Raw genomic sequence first — 24,034 nt, 5'->3', positions numbered from 1 at the left:
ACATAAAGGAACTAAGGCACCGTTTTGGTCAGCCTGGTTTCTGATTCCGTCACGTTTACCTGAGGCGGTATGAGCAGATCTGCATGGTTTGGGAGTCTCCAGGATTTGTTTGCTCCTAGTTGTGACTGGTGACAGATCACATTCTTGGAGGGAAGGAACATCAAGTGCCTAAACTACAACAGCATAAATCTCCCTAAACAAGCAGCACCTGTAGCTTTCTGGCTCTTTCCTCAAAACTTTTTATAGAAGAAGATAGGATACAAGTAGTAAATAAACAAAATTACCTCCTGATTTTATTTCACTGTAAGGCTAGTTGGGAATCTGTTGAGAGCAGTCATAGAGCAAAAGAGAAAAAGCAAAGATAGGACTCTTTCTTTTGTTTCCCCAAATGGACTTTCCCGAAGAGTGTTGCCTGCTTAAGAAAAGTGGATGGCACACAGGAAGGCTTCCAATGTAGTTTAAGCATAAATTCTCCTAGGGGGAAGGGAGTGCTGTCCAATAGCCCAGGATGTGGCAGTAGACTTGGCAGACGCTGTGGAAGCAGCAGGTGCTTACAGGTCCAGAAATCTCCAACTCATTAGGATGGCTGTAAATCACAGCATCTTTCACACTGTTTGAGTGAAACTTGGCACCTCCAGTTTACTACTGTGTGGTGGTCACACCATCCCTGGCTTCAAAAATATTGATAGATGGCACCTGCTATTGAACAATGAAAGTGGGTGGGGCTGTGCCAGTAATGATGGATTGGGAGCCCGAAAGATTCTGCAGAGAAGAGAGTAAGAGGATGCCAAGAAAGCCTGTCTTTTTGTAACTGAAAACTAGTAAATATGAAGAGTTGCTGGGCACATCTATCACCCAGCGTCACTGTGTCCTGGAAGAGCTTGTAAGAAAACTGTAAGACTAACTTGGACAAGGATGAATACCCCAGCACCTGGGTGAGTGTGGGCCTCCCAGGCTGGGCTGTTTAGGGAGGGGTGAGGAGGTGAGGCTTGTGATTTGAGAATTGCCTCCTGCCATGTTCAGTCTGATGTGGAAAGGCTTCTGGCTCACACTTGCCTCACCAGGCCGTGTAAATGGCTGCAGCTTAATATTCAGGGCTTCTGTCTGCCAAGGCCTGTGTTTTGTTCCTCTTTTTTTTTTTTCACGGTTATTATCATATGTAGACAATGGCAGGTGAGATTTGGAAGAAATTAGAGACTTGTGGAAAAACAAACTTTACCAGAAAAGGAAAAATAACTCTTTTCATTCGCCAGTAACATGACTAATATGTAGATGCTTAAAGATCCTTTATCTCTCTAGCATTCCTGGGAGCAGGGAGTGGGGAGAAAAGAAAAGAAAAAAGTTATCTTTTATTTAAGTGTATAAAATGAATATCTAAGCAAAGGTGCTATTTTGGGAAACTTAGAAATAATAAAAAGACAAGAAGAAAATAGTTGATAGAACTCTCTTAGTTTAAAGCAGAGTGTTAAAAGATTGTTTTGTCTGGTGTGTGCCATGAGAAGATTTTAAAATATAGGCCTTATAATATTCCTTTGACTTAGATGGTGGTATTTAAATTAAGACTTAACATCTACCAGGTATTATTCATTTGGCAATTTGGCTGATATGAAATGAACTGGAATTAAAAACTCCTTTCTAGCCTTCCTCCTTCCAAAATCTTTGTCTTCTTAATATCATTTTGCTCTCCTTGCCTCTTCTTTTCTAATTCTTCCTTTATTTTCTCTCATATGCTACAGAACATCTGGAAACTCTCTTTAGAGGCCTCATGGTCCTAGATTAAGCAATTGTTACAAAGGTGACCTTTGTGGGCTATTTTTGATTTTCTAAAATTGGTTTTCTTCAAGTAGTTATATTTGAAAGCGCTATGCGGTATAATTATTTGAAAGGGAAACATTTTAATATGATACAACCATAGAGAGTGGGAACTAAACTAAGTGTGATCTGTCTCTTCTAAACTCAAATTGCAAAGTTTCCTGGCTTGAACATAAAATGAAGTCAATTTGAGGGATTAGGGATGACAAGAAAGCTATGAACAATGAACAAAGTAATTGGAAAGGGGATTGAAAAATGGATAACAAGAGGAACAAAGAAATGGATCTTCCATATCGATGGAGATATTAAACATTCAGTGGGTCTTGACAAATAAATAAATTATTTATTTGAAAAATAAATTATTTTGCAATAATTTTTATAGAAAAATTATAAAGATAGTATAGATAGAGGCTGTATACCCTTTACCCAGCTCTTGCTAATGTTAACATTTTATAGTTTTATATTTTAAGTGTTTATGAGTCTGTGGTTTATAGATGTTACTACTTTCTTGTTTAATTAGGAAAAATCATAAATAATGAATTTTCTATTCAAAACTTCACATGCTTGTTTATACTTTATATCCCATTCTGGTATAAATATTATAGCTGAAGAGTTACTGGCAAGAGAAAGCAGTCAAGAGAGGGGGGAAAGAAAAAGGATTTTAGAGTTGGGGAGATCGAGGTTCAAATCTTGGCTGCCCCATTTGACTCCCAGTGTGTTACTTACCCTCTTGAGACTTAATTTTCTAGAATATAGAGTGAGGATGGCTTCCCTGGTGGCTCAGGCGGTAAGGAATCTACCTGCAATACAGGAGACGTGGGTTTGATCCCGGGGTTGGGAAGATTCCCTGGGGAAGGAAATGGCAGCCTACTCTAGTATTGTTGCCTGGAGTTGGGAGGGTTGTCCATAGGGTTGCAAGAGTTGGACATGACTTAGTGACTAAACCACCACCAGAATGAGGGTATCAGCTATTAACTGTGGGAACTAAATAGAGTGTATTTAGCTCATGAGTTGGTTCTTGGCCTTTTTGCTATCAGATCTGCTCTTTGTCGCCTGTTCCCCTCTTCTGCATGGCAGAGGATTCGACCCCTGCTGGCTGATGTGGCAGCTCCAGTTCTGGCCAGTGGGAGGCGCTGTTAGGAGAGTCTACAGCTATGTTGTTTGCTCTCCAAAACGAGCCCACTGTGGTTCTGGCTTCTCCCGTGGCTCTGGCCCTTGGGTTCTGGTAACACCGCTTCCTCCTTGTCTGGGAGTGGAAAACTGCCTACCGTGCTAATTTCTGTCAAGGCCTCACTGTCCGCCTTGGTTTCTCGACTCTTCCAGCACTTGTGTATATGAAGGCCCACGTTAAACTCCCTCTCTTTTGGGCACTTGGAGTGTTTCCTTTTTTTCCCCTCAGTGGACTTTTATTGATTCAATCCATTTCAACAATCTCACTGTGAACCACAGTCAACTTCAACTAAGTTGAAGAACAATGGTCAGGAGAAATCAGGCCGTTCAACTAGTGGTAACTGCTACGATTGAGATGGGCCTTGAAAGAGGAGCTGGCTTTTGGGAAAAAGCTGTAGGTTTGGTGTCGAGCATGTCAAAGAGGCAACTTCGTAAGTTCACTCATAGGAATATGAGGGAGAAAGGGAAAGGGACGGAGTTCAGAGGGAAGAGAGGAGAGCAGTGAATGGCTCAGAAGGGAAAGCGCTCTGGTGCCTTGAGCACCCTGGACCCATCTCTCCAACTTCATTGACCCCAGCCCTGTCACGCTAACCTTTCTGGGGACTAGAATAGGAGGGTGGCTGCTCAGAACCCAATCTTTGCCAGTTGGGCAGCAGCTCCTCACCAAAGGGACTGAGGTAAGCAGGCTGTTCCTCTTGCTTGTGTAGCGTTTTTGAGAAGAGTGCTGTGGGAGGAGATAAAAATTGACCTCCAAATGGCCTGCAGGAATTGAGAGGCATTTTTGGGACCAGCTTTTACATCCAGACTTAATAAACAGAAAACAACAGACACTTGAAGTTTTAATTTCCTCATGGGTTAAGATAGTTCATGGTGGGGATGGTCAGCGTTGCTACAGCAGGCTGGAATCCACTTCCTCACTGTGGGGACATTATGGAAAATGGTCTCTGAGGGACAGAAACAAGCCAGTGTCTTCAGCAGCAATGTCTAGATATATTAAGAAATGACCTCAGATGGAAAACAAACATAAAATCATCCTGGCAAATCAGAGTCAGCACATTATGTGGCATTCATGATGTGTTTTATGTGTGTGTGTTGGAAAAGAGAAGAGTCTAATAAACGAAGACAAACAGGAAGTCCTTCCCAAACTCTCTTCCCAGCTACTTTCAGTCACGTTGTGCAGGTCGAAGGTTCTGGGAAGAAAGAGTTAGTGCTCTGACCTGCCTTCTGCAACTGTAATGTTTCCTGTTTTGTAGGAACTAGGGGCTGAAGAATGCACAAACCAGTGGATTTAAACTCTTAAACTCATGACATTCACGAACCTCAAGAACTACTGGTTGAAGCCGCCGTGTTTGTGTGTGTGTGTATGTGTGTGTGAGAGAAAGAGAGAGAGGAAGAGAGAGATTCCAGATGTCCTTGGAACGTCATAGTATATCTAACTTCCAGATAACCTCCAGTTAATTAAATAACTGATTCAATTGAATTGAATGTTAAATGCATCAATATTCTATAATTTCCCAAACTAATCTTTTGTTTTCTGTGGTCTTTTCCAATTCTGAGTGAATTAGATTTGGCTGGAGAAAACTATTTATGATATGTCCTCTAAAATATAGTGAGGTGGAGCATGGTTTTCCTTGGATTGATGCTTCCATTAATAAAACTTTTAATTCACAACATAAATAATATAACATTTAAAGTCAACTGCTGACCTCAGGGAGCAAGCAGATTGCATGATAAGAGTTGTATAGGCACTTTTACATTTTTTCCTTTCCTTTTTAATAAATGATGAAAGCTCCAGTGTTGTCATAAGATCACATTTATTTATAGTGATAAGGACAAAGCTAATCCTTGTTTCATTACTGTGATCAACAGTCACACAAACACAATAGAACCTGACATGCTGTCAGCCTCTGCTCATTACAGCTTTCCAACCAACCTCCAAGCTCATGGCTGGAAGTCAAATGGGATGGGCTAATTCCAAGTAGGAAAGAAAAATAATTGGCTTTGGAGAGAAAGGGACTGTTAAAATTTCCATACGAAATTTCCACCACTTCTTGGCTTCAGACGGAGTGCTAGTTACACTAGGATGTCTCTGCTGAAATTTTGAAATTAAAAGTGTCCAAAGAAATGGAGAAAATTATTACAGACAATACCACTTCAATAACATTTCCCTGTCTTCATGTTGTTTATCTCATTACTAATTAAAAACAAAATAACTAGAAAAATTCTAGCAACAAAACTTTTCATCAAAGAAGTCTTTGGGTTAAGGCAGTTTTTCCTATCCTTACAAAATTGAAGTGTTTTCCCACCCCAAAGGGATAGATTCATTTTTTAAAAAATTGCTGTAGACATCAGGCAAAGAGTGTAACACTTTGTATGAAAAATCAAGATGGACAAAGGCAACTTTTTGGCCATCTGGCTTTTAGAGACAAAAACTTTGGAGTCCAACAGACCCAGGCTTAAATACTCAATAGTCTCTGCTTGGCCTTGGCTTGATCTCCTGTCATCTCTGCTGTGTGATCTTGGACAGGTAACTTCATCTGTCTAAGCCTCCATTTTTCCACCTGCAAAACAGAGATAAGAAAACCTCTGCAAAGACCTGCTGCGAGGGAAAAATAAAGTGATAGTGTGCAAAGAACTTACACGACAGAGAGCCTGGCACATAGTAAGATTCAAACCTTAGTAGCTGTTATTTTTTTTTAAAAGCTTTTATGCTATCTATTTGCTTTTGTGACTATTAGCATTTGACAGTCTGCTTTCTGTATTACTAAATGTTGTCATCACAGAGTAGCCCCTGAGTGATGGTTGAGGCCTCACAGATAAGATAGAATGGTGGAATTGTTGGATGTTGCTCTCATTTGGACTTGAGGACACTGCATTCAACCCTTGGATGGCTTTAGCAGCAATGGCAAAAAACAAGCTCAGTTTCATTCATTGCTACCCACTATCCTTGATTTTGACTTTTTGAATAAAACAAGATTTTGTGCTTGAGAATATGACACACAGATCTGCTAAGTAAGGCTCCACCTGGCTTGTGTGGGTGCCTTGGTGAAACCCAGGGTGCTTTGCTTTTCTTTATATTTTTAATAATACTTAGCAAGTAGTGGAATTAAACTTGTGAGTCATTTTAACAACTACTTTTCTTAATGGAGATGAGCTTCTTTATCTCCTACTGGTTAATACCCTGTGGTGCTAAATTAGGATCCTTGATGTGATTGTATTCCTCACGAACATTATTAAGAACTCATTTTGCAATGGAGAGACTTGTAATTCAAGCAGTCAGGAGAGCAAGGTATTCCAGGCTTTTGATGGCTTTAGGTTAAAGGAGAGAATGAGCTGGTGGGAATATGGCCGGAACATGCTTCCCAGCTTGGGGAGAGATGGGGAGGAAACTCATTTATTTACTGAGTACTAGAAGCTTTGTATACATTTAGCCTAGTATACATTTGTATGCATTTAGTATCTTTAAGGCAGGTATTATCATGCCCCATTTAGGCTCAGACAGATGATTTCTTCAAGATTATGCGGTGAATAGAATAGCAGTTTTAAAAGGAGAAGAAAATTACAGTTTTGACTGCATAGTGTATTCTGTGAAAATCCATCAAGATGTATATTTAGAATTCGTGCACTTTTCTGTGTATGTGCTATACTTCAATAAAAGTTACCTATCAAACAAAAAAAAATAGGTCTGCCTGGCTCAAAGTCTGTGCCTGTTTCTCTCTATTGTGCTGCCTCCCAAGAAGCACATGATGAATGGAACTCCACGGAATTTCCTCCATCAGTCACAGCTGGTGTAATCAGGAATAGTGCTACTTTTATTAACCAGACCTGGCTTTGAAAGACTTGGACATTTCCAAGGAAAAAGGCGCTCAGCGCAGTGCAGTTTCTTAACACTGAGGATGTATATTTGCATATGACAAGAATTCTGAAATGCTGTTCTGAAAATGCATTGAGCTTGTTGCAGTGTCATTCATAGTCATGAAAAATCAGGAGAAAAATCCCCCAAAATACCTCTCAAAGAGGTATTTAAATAAATATTATGTGGTTTAAAAAACTGCTTATTGTGAATGATTTTTATGATATCTTGTGGAAAGAAAAATGGTAATGAAACCACATATATAGTAGGATGGCATTTTTGTAATTTTTTTGTTTACATGTTTGCATAAACAACATGTGTCTAGAAAGATAGTTGTTAAAATATTAATAGTGGTATCTTGATAATTTGTGATATTCATTGAATTTTACTTTCTTTTCTATGCCTTTCCATAGTTTGACATTGTTTTCCTGTAATTCTACTAACAAATTTTGCTTTACTATTAGTTAAAAAAATGCCTTTAAGCAGAGACTGCATCCTGAATTAAGTATATTCCTTTTCAAGCTATCTACTGTGAAGGAGGAAGCACTCATTTTACCATGAGTTCTGACACATTTAAGCAATATTGTAAGGCATAGTTCCGGCGAGGCAGAAAAGGAAAGACGACCTCAACAGAAGTAGGTTACCTTTATTCAGGCAAGGAGAGGCGACAGTCGGCCTAATGACCAGGCTGAGCGCCGAAAGGGATCAGGGAGGCTTCATACTTATAGGGAGGTTTGTGGAAGCGATAAGGGAAACGTCAATCAGGCAGGATATTTTGAGTATTCTTTTGTTGAGATGACACTTGTAGTTGGGCAGGGGGTGATAAGTCTTCTGGGCGTGTGTAGGGGGTGGTAGGTTTCCGGACAGGGGGTGATAAGTCCCAGATAGATGCAGCTGGCCTGGAGCATCAGGATGGAACTAAAGTTATGCTTTGTTTTCTCCGAAGTTAGATGATTCAGCAAGGGGCCTTTGAGACTGTTGTTCTCTTTTCTAGGCCCAAAAGACTCCTTCAAATATAATCTTGTAGTCAAACCACAGGGGAGCACTTCAGAAATAAAATGAACCATTTTGTAAACTTAAGCACATTCAGTTACCAAACTGGCCTCTCTAAGCATTTAAAAAATTATTTTAAGGAAATATTTTAAAATACTAAAAGTTAAATATCTTAATTATACTCTGTATAAGCGGATGGTCTACATTTTTGTACCAGGGTCCTAACAAGCTGAAAAATGGTTGTTTTACTGACCCAATATATATTTTGTATGGCTCACTTAAAAAAAATTCTTTATTCTCTTTAGTTTTAGTATGTAAAATGAAAATATCTCCTGCCATATTAATAAATAAGAAATGTCACAGCCATCAGTGATTCCTGGCCTCCAGATGTGAATGAGGGCTCCCAAAGCTGTGATCCAGTGGCTGCTGCCGCCCCCCACAGTGATTGCTGAGGAGCTGGGGGAATGCAAGAAGCAAGGTGAACAAGGAAACAAGATTGGCCCAGATAGCTGAGGTGCATATGAAAGGAATAAATTCAGTGAGCCCAGAGGCTAGCATCTTCCCATACATAGAATGCTAAATTCCTTGATACCTGATCTTTTTTGTTCAGACTGCCTGCTCCCTTTGTTGCAAACTTGTATATAGCCTGACTTCCCCTTCTGCCTCCTTGGAGCAGTTTTCTCAGAGGTACTGAGATACTGTTTCCTGGGCTCAGAGTCCTAAACTCAGAGTCCCACCAAATAAAATAACCCTGTACTTTCAGGTTGTGACTATATTTTTTAGTTGACAAATATAATGACTGAGACATGTGATTGCTTTATTTTGCTTTATTCCATTTTATTTCATTCTAGTAACTTTCTTCTATCAGGCTAACTAAAGACAGGATTAAAATCATACGAATTACATGCTCATGCAAAAACAGATGATAGAGCATGACGTGACTTTTAAAAATCTTTTTCTTGAAGATTTTCGAGGACTAACATAACAGAATCCAGAGTATATTAATATGTACATTTCATCACCTGTAACCTCCAACACCAATTGTGAGCTCTAGCTCAGTGCTCACAATGACTAATCCCGAACAATCTCAACAGCATTTCTCCCTTTTGGATAAGCAGGTTTCCAACTTGGAATGCTGCCCCTCACACTTACCTGAATTTAGCCAGCTCAAACCTGAGATTAGCTCAAGCCTTTTGGGCACAGCAAGGTCTCTCCTTTGAATGCATTAACTATGAAAATGGACGATATAGCCTAACAAATATTTTTTTCTGTTGAGAATTGGTATGTATGAAAAGACAGAATGTGTGAAAAGAAAACCAGAAGTTTGTATTTAACAAACCTCATTTATTAAAAAGAATGTATGAAGAATCAAGATTTTTTTCTGGAAAACCTAGCTGTTTGTTTTGTGTATAATACCAGTAAAATTGATTTTCATTTGTATGTTTTACATGTCATGAGGTGGGAAAAGTCTTTAGATTAACCATGTCTGACAAATATAAGTTCTCTTACCAAAGTAAGGCCTTGTGTTTGGGAAGAAAGGTGTAGTTTGCTTACCAGAGAAAGAAAAGACCTGAAGGGCCTGGGTACGTAGTTGGAAGAAAGTAGTTTTCGCTTTTGGAGAAGGCAATGGCACCCCACTCCATTACTCTTGCCTGGAAAATCCCATGGATGGAGGAGCCTGGTAGGCTGCCGTCCATGGGGTCGCGAAGAGTCGGACTCGACTGAGCGACTTCACTCTCACTTTTCACTTTCCTGCATTGGAGAAGGAAATGGCAACCGTCTATGGGGTCGCACAGAGTTGGACACGACTGAAGTGACTTAGCAGCAGCAGCAGCAGTTTTAGCTTTTAGAGAGGAAACGTTGAGAGAGGACATGGAGAACGGGGTTGGAGCCAGTGAACTGTCTATCAGTGACTATCGCTGCCTTTTTGGCCCAGGACACATACCCTCAGAATCTGAAGTAAGTCACAACGTTTATTTATGTGTGGTTTTGGAGGAAGTTGGGACTGGTTCTGAATTCTATGTTTTGCATGCAGAGACTTTGCGCAATAGATAAAACTCAGGCCGGAGACAAGGAGGTGTAAGGGCATTCATGTTGCAGGAACTCCAGAAATGTGCGTGGTCAGGGGAGCTGTGGGCTGTCACAATCTATAGCCATGGTTTGGGCCACGCTAACCCCTATATGTGAGAGTGTCAGTTTAGCAGGCCTGGGCAAGGTGTCTGGCTACATGTAACGTTACCAGCGGGAGATGTGCCCTCTCCACGTACAAGTGCAGGAGTGATTGCGGCTGACAGCTGACAGCTCACATGCTTCTGATATCCTACTGGATTTGAGTCCTTTAAAAAAAGACCATTAGTCAGCTTTTCTCACCTCTGTTTCCTTAAAAGTAAAGAAATCAGAAGTTACCTTTCAACTTCAAATGCATAGAAGTAAAGCCTTTGATGGTCTGTCTATTCATGTCTTCACAACAGAAAAATGTATTAACTTTGAACAACTAAGGTAAGGGCAAGCACCATACTTTGGGAACCAAGGATGTGGTAGAAAGAATGCAAATTTGAAACCAGATACATCTGGGTTCTAATCCTACTTGTTATCTGGGAAGCTTTGTTGTTCAGTTGCTAAGTCTTGTCCAATTCTTTGCGACCCCATGGACTGCAACATGCCAGGTTTCTCTGTCCTTCACCGTCTCCTAGAGTTTGCTAAAATTCATGTCCATTGAGTTGATGGTGCTATTCAACTATCTCATTCTCTGTCACCCACTTATCCTCCTGCCTTCAATCTTTCCTAGCATCAAGGTCTTTTCCAGTGAGTTGGCTGTTCGCATCAGGTGGCCAAAGTATTGAAGCTTCAGTTTTGGCATCAGTCCTTCCAGTGAATATTGAGAGTTGATTTCCTTTGGGACTGACTGGTTTGATATTCTTGCTCTCCAAGGAGACTCTCAAGAGTCTTTTCCAACACCACAATTCGAAAGCATCAGTGCTTCAATGCTCAGCCTTCTTTATAGTTTTTATAAACTTTCTTCATAGTTTTTAGTAGCGCTTAGGTTTATTCTCTTTCTCTTTTTATAATTTTCTTGTGCATACTTAAATAAGTTTTTGCATACATTATACATAAATATATGTATATGTATTTTGCTTGTAAAGTGCAATATAAGCTACCATGTTTAAACATGTAATACAGATAGAAACTGAGAAGGAGAGGCAGAAACAAAAGGAAGAGAGTAGGCCAATAAAAGAGTCGGGAGGGGTGAACAGTCAGCAAAATAATAACTTGGCTGGAATAGCCACATCTTAGTAAAACACATCATCTGAATTCAACTCAGGAATACAAAGTGAATCTATTAAAACAAGCTGTTAACTGTGTGAGAAGAGAAAGGTCACTTGGATGCATGAGTCTGATAGCATTGATTAATCTGCATGCTTTGTCTGAATCATTACTGTCAAGATTCTGTAAGTTTAGATACTGAAGAGAAGCAAATAATGTTGAAATGGAGAAACCAATCTTCTGAGAGCTGTTTCCCATGTCAGTTGAGGATAAAATCACTGCTACCTGCTCTCCTTACACATGTGACTAATGTGATAATTGTACATTTAGTTGAGTCCCAAGAAAGAAATATGGTCATCACATTAAACATGGGCTTTGTTTCATAGCCTTCGCTGGTGGCTCAGACGGTAAAGCATCTGCCTATAATGCGGGAGACCCGGGTTCAATCCCTGGGTAGGGAAGATCTCCAGGAGGAGGAAATGGCAACCCACTCCAGTATTTCTGCCTGGAAAATCCCATGGACAGAGGAGCCTGGTAGGCTACAGTCCGTGGGGTCACAAAGAGTCGGACACGACTTCACTTTCACTTTCACTTTGTTCCATAGTTTCTCATGAAGTAGTATTTTTTTTATCATGATATGAGAAAGAAAAGCCAATTTGAATGCAAAAATTCAATGATCATGTAGAAAGTAAATGTTATATGGAGATAGTAGTCTCATGGAACTGAACTCCAGGAATAGCTGTTAAAGAGAAAGAACCCCAGGCATCAAATGCCTGGGTTCAAATCTTGCTTCTCCCTCTCAGGCAGGGCCCTTAGTACAGTGCCTGCAGTATAGTAAATGCCTAGTAAGCTAATAATAATAATCATAGCATACAGCTGTGGCTTCCCTGGTGGTCCAGAGATAAACAATCCAGCTGCCAATGCAGGAGACGTGAGTTCAGTCCCTGGGTCAGGAAGATCCCTTGGAGAAGGAAATGGCAACCTACCCAGATATTCTAACCTGGAAAATCCCATGGACAGAGGAGCCTGGTGGACTTCAGTCCATGGGGTCTCAAAGAATTGGAGATGACGTAGCAACTAAACAACAACAAAGGGATTTCTCCAAGCTTTTATTTAGTGTTTATCGAGTGATTACAACATGCCAGGCATGGTCCTGGGTACCAGGGACATCTACTCTCAGGGAGCGCTGGGAGATAGGCAATAAACTTGAAAATAAGGAATTTACTGTAATAATATTAGATACTAAAGATGGAGCAATGAGCAAAACAAAAACAAAATCCTTATCTTTGTGAGCTCCTGTTGCTGCTGCTACTGCTAAGTCACTTCAGTCGTGTTCTACTCTACGTGACCCCATCCCTGGGATTCTCCAGGCAAGAACACTGGAGTGGGTTGCCATTTCCTTCTCCAATGCATAAAAGTGAAAAGTGAAAGTGAAGTCGCTCAGTTGTGTCTGACTGTCTGACTGTTCGCGACCCCATGGACTGCAGCCTTCCAGGCTCCTCCGTCCATGGGATTTTCCAGGCAAGAGTACTGGAGTGGGGTGCCATTACCTTCTCCGGAGCTCCCGTTACAATACCTTATATTTGTTTGTTCATGTTATTCTGGCTCATTGTAGCTAGTTTGTAGGTTAGATTTCCTGACTAGAGTTTTCTGCTTTAACCAGCAGACTGAATTCCTTAATTCAATGATTTACAGGTTAGCTTGCAACTTAAAATCTGTCCATTTTATCCTCTTTTGGACGTTAATTTTGTCCATATTACAGTGCAAATAACAATGAACTTTCTGTGTGTTTACTCTCTATTTGATGATTTAGCCACAATTTAAGACATAGCTACAATTAAAATATTGTAACTATAATTTTGACTACCAAATCTAAGAAGCTGTTGATTCCTACTAACCTCATTCCTTTGATAGTCTTATGGTTGAAAATTTAAGCAAAATTTGCTTCCTGGCGCACAAGGAGAGTACTATCTTAGTCTTGCCAAAATATACCAAAGTTGTATGGTGACTCATTTAAGATGGTACTTCCTTCTGTAACATTGTAACTAAGTTAAAGCAAAGACTGAATGAAAGTCTTTATGTTTTGCAGACAAAAGAGCACCCATTTATCCTCAGGTGTGTGAACTGTTGGAACAAATGACTGCAGGGGACCGTGGGCATGGGGAAGAATATGGAGATAGAGTCATTACTAGGCTGGGCAGGTGTCTTTCTGGCCCAGGAACCAACACCAGCTTCTCTATGACACATGGAAGATACTGCGCATTATGTCTGCCCTAGTCTGCCTGTGCTCATCGTATGCGCAGTCACTCAGCTGTGTCCAACTGGTTTACCCACCTGGAGACTATTCGGCATGACCAGTAGCATATGTTAGATGGACAGATTTGCTTATGTCTGTGAATATTGAAAATTCACAGAGCCCCACAGAAGTCCCCAGATCAGGGGGCAAAACAGCATAGGGACAGTGAGAAGACATAAGACTAGAAACTACAAATGCAAAATAAAAGACTAGGGAGGCAGCACAGATTTCTTTTTTAAGAAGGCAGATGCATATATTATGTACATCCTGCCACTGTGGGACTAGTGGAATGCTCAAAATCCTCTGAGATTAGTACAGAAAGAAGCACTCTTTCATTATTTGGAGGAATGAGGGACAATTTTTAGGATGTAACACTAGTAGAGAGAGAAATTTTGCTTCTTCTGAGATAGTCTTCTCTGGACTGGTTTAGGTATCACCTTGCCAGAAAGCCTTTATAAAAGGAAAGTTCTCTAGGAAACGTCTTTTCTCAGTTTAGAAAATTTCTTTAGTCTGAGCATATTCTCAACCCAGGATTGGTAACACTAATCACTTTTCCAGTCCACATGATTAAGAAAGTCAGAAAAAGCTATTTCACATCTTTTTCTCACAGAGTTCTGTCCAGTGATTTCTTGATAAATGTCAATTCAATGAAGTGAGTTTTACATTTAGAATCTTAGTAAAATTTCCCCCATATTCTTCAGATTGGTTCTTTAAAAATCCTCTTCAAAAAAAAAAAAGCCTCTTCAAATATCTGGCGAATAATGACTCATTATTTGTCACTCTATTTATGTATGTTTCCTTTGTCATTCATAAAAGAGTTGTATTGTTTGGCTTTATGCAAGATTCTGATGGAGCGCCTGTGAATGTTTGCTTTCTTGGCACTGAGAGAGAAGAGAGAAAATGATTTGTCTCACTGACAATGAATTATCGCATCTGTTTGTGGCTGCTAAATAATTTAATAGAATTTATAGGGATTGTTTTCCCTTGGTTAAACTATAGACAAATATCAGTCTCTGCCTCATGTTGGGCACAAATGTAGAAGAAAACCATTTCCTTAATTTACCTTTTGCCAGTTAGATGGCGTTAAGACACTGAGTGATCTCATATTATATCCTTTTTACATTTAAGTTGAATTTCTTTAAACTTTATTTTTTCTTCATTTATTAGTTGGAGGCTAATTACTTTACAATATTGTAGTGGTTTTTGCCATGCATTGACATGAATCAGTCATGGATTTACATGTATTCCCCATCCCGATCCCCCCTCCCACCTCCCTCCCCACCCCATCCCTCTGGGTCTTCCCAGTGCACAGGCCCGAGCACTTGTCTCATGCATCCAGCCTGGGCTGGTGATCTGTTTCACCCTAGATAATATACATGTTTCAGTGCTGTTCTCTCAGATCATCCCACCCTCGCCTTCTGCCATAGAGTCCAAAAGTCTCTTCTATACATCTGTGCCTCTTTTTCTGTCTTGCATGTATGGTTATCATTACCATCTTTCTAAATTCCATATATATGCGTTAGTATACTGTATTGGTCTTTATCTTTCTGGCTTACTTCACTCTGTATAATAGGCTCCAGTTTCATCCATCTCATTAGAACTGATTCAAATGAATTCTTTTTAATGGCTGAGTAATATTCCATGGTGTATATGTACCACAGCTTTCTTATCCATTCATCTGCTGATGGGCATCTAGGTTGCTTCCATGTCCTGGCTATTATAAACAGTGCTGCGATGAACATTGGGGTGCACATGTCTCTTTCAGATCTAGTTTCCTCAGTGTGTATGCCCAGGAGTGGGATTGCTGGGTCATATGGCAGTTCTATTTCCAGTTTTTTAAGGAATCTCCACACTGTTTTCCATAGCGGCTGTACTAGTTTGCATTCCCACCAACAGTGTAAGATGGTTCCCTTTTCTCCACACCCTCTCCAGCATTTATTGCTTGTAGACTTTTGGATAGCAGCCATCCTGACTGGCGTGTAATGGTACCTCATTGTGGTTTTGATTTGCATTTCTCTGATAATGAGTGATGTTGAGCATCTTTTCATGTGTTTGTTAGCCATCTGTATGTCTTCTTTGGAGAAATGTCTGTTTAGTCCTTTGGCCCATTTTTTGATTGGGTCATTTATTTTTCTGGAATTGAGCTGCAGGAGTTGCTTGTATATTTTTGAGATTAATCCTTTGTCTGTTGCTTTGTTTGCTATTATTTTCTCTCAATCTGAAGGCTCTCTTTTCGCCTTGCTTATAGTTTCCTTTGTTGTGCAAAAGCTTTTAAGTTTCATTAGGTCCCATTTGTTTAGTTTTGCTTTTATTTCCAATATTCTAGGCGGTGGGCCATAGAGGATCTTTCTGTGATTTATGTCAGAGAGTGTTTTGCCTATGTTCTCCTCTAGGAGTTTTATAGTTTCTGGCCTTACATTTAGATCTTAAATGCATTTTGAGTTTATTTTTGTGCATGGTGTTAGAAAGTGTTCTAGTTTCATTCTTTTACAAGTGGTTGACCAGTTTTCCCAGCACCACTTGTTAAAGAGGTTGTCTTTTTTCCATTGTATATTCTTGCCTCCTTTGTCGAACATAAGGTGTCCGAATTTCTTTAAACTTTAGACAAGGGAAATACTGTTAAAATTAAACAGCAAATTAAAAGGAAATTCAGTGATTTTCCATATACAGTGTAGTGTTTTCACTTTGACTTCTTTCACTTAGCAATATGCATTTTAGTGGTTAAGAATCTGCCTGCAAATGCAGGATATATAAGAGATTCAGGTTTGATCTCTGGGTAGGAAAGATCCCCTGGAGAAGGAAATGGCAGCTCACTACAGTATTCTTGCCTGGGGAATCCCATGGACAGAGGAGCCTGGAGTCCATGGGATTGCAGAGTCAGAGATGACTGAGCAACTGAACACACACACACGTCTTTTCATTCCTTTTTGGCACTGAATAATATTCCATTGTCTGGATGTCTCACAGTTTATTTAACTATTCACCTACTGAAAGACATCTTGGTCAGTTCCAAGTTTGGGCAACCATGAGTATAGCTAATATAAATATTCTTGTGTAGGTTTTAGTATAGACAGAAGTGTTCAGGTCCTTTGGGTAAGTACCGAGGATGCGACTGCTGGACCACATGGTAAGGCTTGTGCTTCCCTGATAGCTCAGTTGGTAAAGAATTCACCTGCAATGTAGGAGATGATTCCTGGGTTGGGAAGATCCACTGGAGAAGGGATAGGCTATCCACTCCAGTATTCTTGGGCTTCCCTTGTGGCTCAGCTGGTAAAGAATCCACCTGCAATGCAGGAGACCTGGGTTTGATCCCCAGATTGGGAAGATCCCCTGGAGAAGGGAAAGGCTACCCACTCCAGGCCAGCCTGGAGAATTCCATGGACTCTATAGTCCATGGGTTTACAAAGAGTCGGACACGACTGAGTGACTTTCACTTTCACGGTAAGACTATATTTAGCTTTTTAAGAAACCACCAAACTGTCTTCCAAAGTGGCTGTACCGTTTGCATTCCACCACCAGTGCGTGAGAGTTTCTGTTGCTCCGTATCCTTGCTAGCATTTCCTGTTGTCAGCGTTTTGCACTTTGACCATTCTGATAGGTGTGTTATTTCATTGTTTTTTAATTTGCATTTCTCTGATGATATATGATGTGGAACATCTTACTTTTCATCTATATATCTTCTCTGATGAGATGTCTGTGAAGGTCTTTGGCCCATTTTTTAATTGAGTTTTTGTTTTCTTATTATTGACTTTAAAGTGTTTCTTTAAACATTTTGTTTTACAGTCCTTTATCGAACATGTCTGTGCAAATATTTTCTCCCAATCTTACCTTTTCATTCTCTTATATTACTTTTGTTTTTAAATAGCTTATTTGTTTTTAGTATATAATAGTCATAATTATATCAAATTGCTAATTGTATTAAGTATCAGTGGGTTGGTATTATGACAAAAAATTTCAAGAAATTTGATTTATCTAGTGGAAATCCTAACTTTCCCACATGGTGCTAGTGGTAAAGAACCCGCCTGCCAATGCAGGGGACAGAAGAGATATGGGTTTGATCCCTGGATCAGGAAGATCCCGTGGAAGAGGGCACGGCAACCCACTCCAGTATGCTTACCTGGAGAGTCCCCTGGACAGCAGAGCCTGGTGGGCTACAGTCCATGGAGTCATAAAGAGTCAGACACAATGGAAATGACTTAGCACGTAGTGGGAATCCTGAGGTTACTGATATCACCACAAATTCATGACAACCAGAAGCCAAATGGAACCTCAGCAATGCCTGACAATCATTTTTCTAGTAAGTTACTCTCTCACTCACCACAGGCATTAATATCACTCTATATCAATTGGGATGCCTTTGCTTGCACATGTCAACAATTCAAACCACATATGCATACTCTCTCAAGCAGAGAGGGATATTGGCTCGGATGCTGGTGTCTGGGAGTATCTAGCTCTTTTTCTCTCTCTTTTTCATTCTCTGTTCCCCAGGTTTCTTCTCAGATGGGATAACGACGGTTGTCAGACTTGCATCCCACATGTTAGAAGCCCCAAAGGAAACAGTGTGCTGCTTTCCCAGTGATCTCATCAGAAGTTCTGCAGTTGGGTTTCACTGGGTTGAAACAATGACTAATGCAAAAGAGGTGAATGCGTCAGTTGAGCAGACGTGGGCAAGCCCACCTTAGGATCTAGGTTGAAAGGGAGGGGAGTGAAATGTCAGTTCCCTCTCTAGACCATAGATTGCAAATGAGGAATAGGAAGGTGAATGGGGGATGCGCCAGCAAAATTAACCCGACTGTATCCACTCTTGTCAAATCTCTGATTTTCCCTACCCTCCCAATCACCATCCTCAGTGAATGACTTTGCCTTATTCTTTAGAGATAAACTGGGAGGCACCAAATGGGACATCTCATATTTTGCCACTACTCATTTCCTTCCCCTACTTATTTCAGCACTCATCTTTTTCTTTCCTGTTATAATTTCTGCTATTAAAACTATTTCCTCCACTTGAGCTCTGGATCTCTTTCTATCCCTCTACTCATTTATCTTCCCCACACCTCATTGTACATATCTTCTATTACTCTCTTTTCCCCCCTGGTACAAGAGCAAAAACAAATTAAAAACCTCTTTGATTCCTATCTCTTTTCCAGCCATTGCTTTTTCTCTCAACACCTTTCCTCAGCCAAACTTTTGTGTTCTCTACACATTAATTCTTCAATCTACTGCTTTCTATTCTCTGTATCCACTGTGCCACCACTCTGCTGACACTGCCCACTCTAAAACCACCAAGAGCTTTCATGTTATCAAATCTAGCGGACAGCTCTTTCCATCTTCCTAGACCTCTTACCAGCATTCACCACAGCTGGCCACGCCTTCCTTCTTAGAATGTTCTCTTTTCTTGGCTGTCATGACAACATACTCTTCTGGCTTCCTCCTACTGCTTTGGCTTTCATTATTCATCTCCTTTGTAAGTGATCTCAAAATATACTTTCCCAAAGGTCAGTGCTAGATATGCTTCTCTTTTTATTTTGCCTTTTTCCCCCTAAAGTTATTTCACCCAGTCCTATGGCTTTAGATACCACAAATGACCTGACAGTTCCCAAATTTATGTCCTGAGGTCTGGTCCTCTTTTTGCAACTTTATTCTCAACACCTCCAGAGCCACTCACAAATCTCCTTTTCTGGTCTTAACTACTCCAGCCTCCTCATTGCTCAAACCAGAGATCTGGGGGTCATCTGTGGTAGCCCCTTCTTCCTTTTCTCATTTTCCATTCCAGTTCCAGTAAATCCTCAAAAACCCCACTTCCCTCTTATTCCCACCCCACTTAGTACACTTGGATCTCCTGCAATCACCATCTAAAGGATATCTTCCTTGATAGTTCAGTATCCCCAAATTCATTATCCAGCAGTTAGAGATATTTTTAATGTATGAACTTTCACCTTTCTGGCTTAAAATCTACATGGCATAAACGCCAGATTTTTCAGAAATGGCTTTCACAGCCTCATCTGACTTGCCTTCCGCCTGCTCCTTCAGCTTTATTTTTCTCCCCTTCTCTCACCACACATTTGCTACACTGGTCTGCAGTACTGTATTCACTTTAGGATCTTCCCATGTTGTTTCTTCTGCATAGAGTACTCTTCCCACACTATTTGTCTGGCAGGTTGCCTAGTTTAAATGTCAGTTCCTCAAGGGAATGTTAGGACCCCACTCGAATCTAAATTAGCCACTGTACCTAAAATACTTTCTTTCAGAGCATTTTAAAAATAATTTTAATCATATGTTTGTTTGATTTTTAACATATCTTTCTACTGCAGGTGACATTGTAGTGCACCTATTTCCAAGCTGAGTGCCTGCCTATTCACTTGAATGAGTCCCTGACACTAAGCTGCATGTGTACGTGCTCAGCCATGTCCGACTCTTTGTGACTGTCGGGCTTTTCCGTCCACAGGATTTTCCAGGCACGAATGCTGGAGTGGGTTGCTATTTCCTTCTCCAAGCAAACTTTCTGACCCAGGGATTGAACCCGAGTTTCCTATGTCTCCTACAGAGGTTCCATAAATTTATCTTGAAAGGATTAAAAATACTGCAAAATTACTTTCCATACATATCCTTTTTTTGTGGTCGTCCTTCTTGAGGGACATTTTTACCAAGTAAAATAGCACGGTTGGGAGGAGATAACTAGTTAAAATGACAGTCAGTTCCCATTATCTGGCATTGGGTGAGAGAAAATAGCTGGAGTTGTAAAATTTGCATTCCTCACCCAGGTGAAGGGGTGAGAACATACCCTGGGAACTAGAAACGTAAAGCAGTAAGATGCAGAGGTAGTGTGAGTTTATAGAAAAAACTTCAACCAGGAATAGGAATATCTGGGTTTAGCATTCACTCTGCCACTGCTTTACATGTTTTTGGCAAGTCCTTTTGTGTCTTGGATTTTCTCACCTTTAAAATCTTGTGGCGATTTCATAAGAAGACAAATGTGGAAGCCCTTTGCAAAGTATAAAACTTCTTAAAAATGTGAGATGCTCTTACACTCTTTATTTTGATTTTCATTTATAAACAGAAAGTGGTTTTACTTGGAGAATAATGAACTTAGCCACTCTCATAGGTAGGGCTAGCTGTTACTTTCATTCAATATATAAAATTACTATTAAGAAATCACCTAGGGATAATATTATGAAAGTAAATGTAGTGAATTCATTGTGGATTTACTTTTTAATTCTTTACAAGCTTTCCTGATAGCAATACTAATTAACTTTAAATATGCTGTGCGTCAAGCCTCTTTTTCTAAAGAAATTAGTTAGAGATTAATCTCTAAGCTATTTGTAAATTATTATGCCTTTTCATTGTGAAGTGTTTAGTAGAAATGCTATTTTAAGAAAAAGGTTATAGATTTTAAATGGCTTCATTAATTATTTTATTTCCCTGTCATTCTACCGGTTTTACAGTAATACGTGACTTTAATTTTCTTTTTACTGGCAATATAAATGAGATCTAAGAGATGAAGCATTATTTTGAGACAAATTTAATTTAACTGACCCAGCATGACTTGGAATCCATGCTGCCCATGATCCTTTTATGATTTAAGTACTAAAGAAGAATCTGAGTTGTGAATATTTTTCTTTTATTTCTTCACCATGGGATTTACTCTCCTTGGGATAAAATATCTTATCCTTTTCAGAGAACATTAGTAGGTGTATAAGAAACTTATCTTCTCAGAGGTGTGCCAGTCAGTTTCATCAACAAATGGGAATGCAAAGCTTTTTAGTAAAACTAATGATCTTATATAACAACAACAAAAACCCCACATAATTCAAATTGTGTTTTAAATATCTTTGTGTTCAGAGAAATTGATAACCTAGAGATCAGTATGTGCTAATTTACAGTCCTGTAAAAGGCTGTGACGTTCACCCCATTTTTAAAACTGCTAAGATGAGCAAGTCTAACTATTTCAAATTTCATAGGGTTTTGTAAACTTCTCTTAGTGCCAAGAAAGCAAGCCACCTGGCAGTCTTTTAAAACAGTGAGACAAAGCTTAGGAATATACACTGTAATTGACTCTTTGTATTTCAACTGAAACTGGCTCAGATTTACATGGGATGAGAGCATTTTTATCCTAGTTACATTGCTTGTTGTTTCTTATGATTATATTCTCATACTGCAGATTATATTCTCATGAGGCAATCATCCTGGTGGTTATTGAGCAGATGTAGTGTATTTTAACATATTGACAAATATTATTTTTCCTGAAAGTCTAAAAATGATTCAGAAGAATATTTGCTATTTTAAGTAGCATTCAAGTTAGAATATTAGGTTCATAAGCTAAATTTCCTAAGATTCACAAGTTAAATGTAGAAAGTTAAGTGTAGTTAGTAGAAGAGTGTTTTAAGTGGCAAAGATGTACAGAAACAACTTTGTGAATTTGGGTCAGTTGAGTTTAGGTAAGAAACCTATATTAAAGAAGGGACTCTTGCTATAATTAAAGCAATAAAGAAATATGGATTCAGTTCGGTTGCTCAGTCATGTCCAACTCTTTGTGGACTGCAACACGCCAGGCTTTCCCTGTCCATCACCAGCTCTCGGAGCTTACTCAAACTCGTGTCCATCAAGTTGGTGATGCCATCCAGCCATCTCTTCCTCTGTCGTCTCCTTCTCCTCCTGCCTTCAATCTTTCCCAGCAGCAGGGTCTTTTCCAATGAGTCAGTTCTTCATATCAGGTGGCCAAAGTATTAGAGTTTCATCTTCAGCATCAGTCCTTCCAGTGAACATTCAGGACTGATTTCCTTTAGGATGGACTAGTTGGATCTCCTTGTAGTCCAAGGGACTCTCAAGAATCTTCTCCAAACCACAGTTCAAAAGCATCAATTCTTCAGTGCTCAGCTTTCTTTATAGTCCAACTCTCACATCCATGCATGACTACTGGAAATATGGATTAGGAAACAATAAAAGATACTTTTGTGTACTCTGTCTTCCAAAAAAAAAAAAAAAAAAGGAGAGAGAGAGAATGAGTTGAGTATAAAACACAAAGGCAAATTTGAAACCCATATCTAGATGTGAAAATAGAGGTTTAGGCCAAAGCTACAGGAGAACTTGTAGGGCTACACTTTGTATTTAATGAAAACTATTGAAAATTTGATAATTAGGATGTGTTCTCTGAAAGATTAAATTTCTTGTAATCTACATGGAATTCTTACTGAATCCAATTTCTCTGAAGCATAGTTAATTCCTAATTTAATACAGCAGATTTGAATCTCATTATCAGTGGAGTGCATTTAATTGAAATCAATTGATTTAAACAACTAGTCAGGAAATCTCAGTTTAATCTTCTTTTCTTCCTCTGGGAACATTCATCTACTTATATTTATTCTCAAAGCTTAGAGGTAGCAAAAGTCTGATTCAAAAGGAGATATACTATACATTTTCATTAAATTGATTGTTTAAGTACTAATGAGGTTAATTTTACAGATACCCTGCAAAATTGCATTATGCTTTGAACACTGCTTTCACCAAGGCTAATTAAAGTCAGTTCAGTCACTTAGCCGTGTCTGACTCTTTGTGACAACGTGGACTGCAGCACACCAGGCCTCCCTGTCCATTACCAACTCCCAGAGTTTGCTCAGACTCATGTTCACCGAGTCAGTGATACCATCCCACCATCTCATCTTCTGTTGTCCCCTTTTCCTCCTGCCTTCAATCTCCCAGCAACAGGGTCTTTTCCAGTGAGTCAGTTCTTCACATCCGGTGGCCAAAGTATTGGCGCTTCAGCTTCAGCATCAGTCCTTCCAATGAATATTCAGGACTGATTTCCTTTAGGATTGTCTGGTTTGATCTCTTTGCAGTCCAAGGGACTCTCTAGAGTCTTCTCCAACACCACAGTTCCAAAGCATCAGTTCTTCGGTGCTCAGCTTTCTTTATGGTCCAATTCCACATTCATACATGAATTAAAGTCAGTAGTTCTAAAGTGTAAGATTCTAAAATAATTTCCAAATCAAAGATTTATCATGTTTAGGGGATATTTTGTCATACTGTAATAGAAACACATTGGCCAGTCCTAAGAATAATAAATATATAAAGTTTTATATTTAACTAAAATAATATTGGTATAATTATTTCCATAAATGTAAGGTGTGTGTGTGCATAGTCTCTCAGTCATCCCGACTCTTTGTGACCCCATGGGCTGCAGCCCACCAGGCTCCTTTGTCCATGGGGATTCTCCAGGCAAGAATACTGGAGTGGGCTGCCATGCCCTCCTGCAGGGGTCTTCCCAACCCAGGGCTCGAACCCAGGTCTCCTGCATGGCAGGCAGATTCTTTACCATCTGAGCCACCAGGGAAGCCCAAGAATACTGGAGTGGGTAGCCTATTGCTTCTCCAGGGGAACTTTCTGACCCAGGAATCAAACTGGGTTCTCCTGTATTGCAGGCGGATTCTTTACCAGCTGAGCTACCAGGGAAGTCCTAAAAATAAGGTAATGCACTTTAATTATGCCTCGTTAACTCGTTATAGATATATATCATTATCTCTACAAAGTACTTGTCTTTCTGATAATTAATGAGGTAGTTATAGGACTGTGTATGCTGAGTCGCCCATCATGTCTTTTTGCGACCCTGTGGGCTGGAGCCCCCCAGGCTCCTCTGTCCATGGGGATTCTCC

The 24,034-nt window shown here is 39.8% G+C and overlaps 1 protein-coding gene across 2 annotated transcripts in view; it reads left to right on the top strand.

Moving 5' to 3' along the window:
• The window catches only part of PLCL1 (phospholipase C like 1 (inactive)), a 351,515-nt gene that overhangs the window by 235,063 nt on the left and 92,418 nt on the right, over positions 1 to 24,034 (top strand). The window contains exon 2 of one of the 2 annotated variants that reach the window (XM_043910477.1): positions 23,804 to 23,849. The exons of the other annotated variant lie outside the window; for it this stretch is intronic. Coding sequence (XP_043766412.1) covers positions 23,804 to 23,849 — 46 coding nt within the window. The remainder of the gene's footprint in view (positions 1 to 23,803; positions 23,850 to 24,034) is intronic. 2 annotated transcript variants of the gene reach the window in all.

This window comes from Cervus elaphus, chromosome 8 (genome assembly GCF_910594005.1).
Source record: "Cervus elaphus chromosome 8, mCerEla1.1, whole genome shotgun sequence".
In the NCBI taxonomy this organism is placed as follows: Eukaryota; Metazoa; Chordata; class Mammalia; order Artiodactyla; family Cervidae; genus Cervus; species Cervus elaphus.
This window is presented reverse-complemented; position numbering and strand designations above follow the sequence as displayed.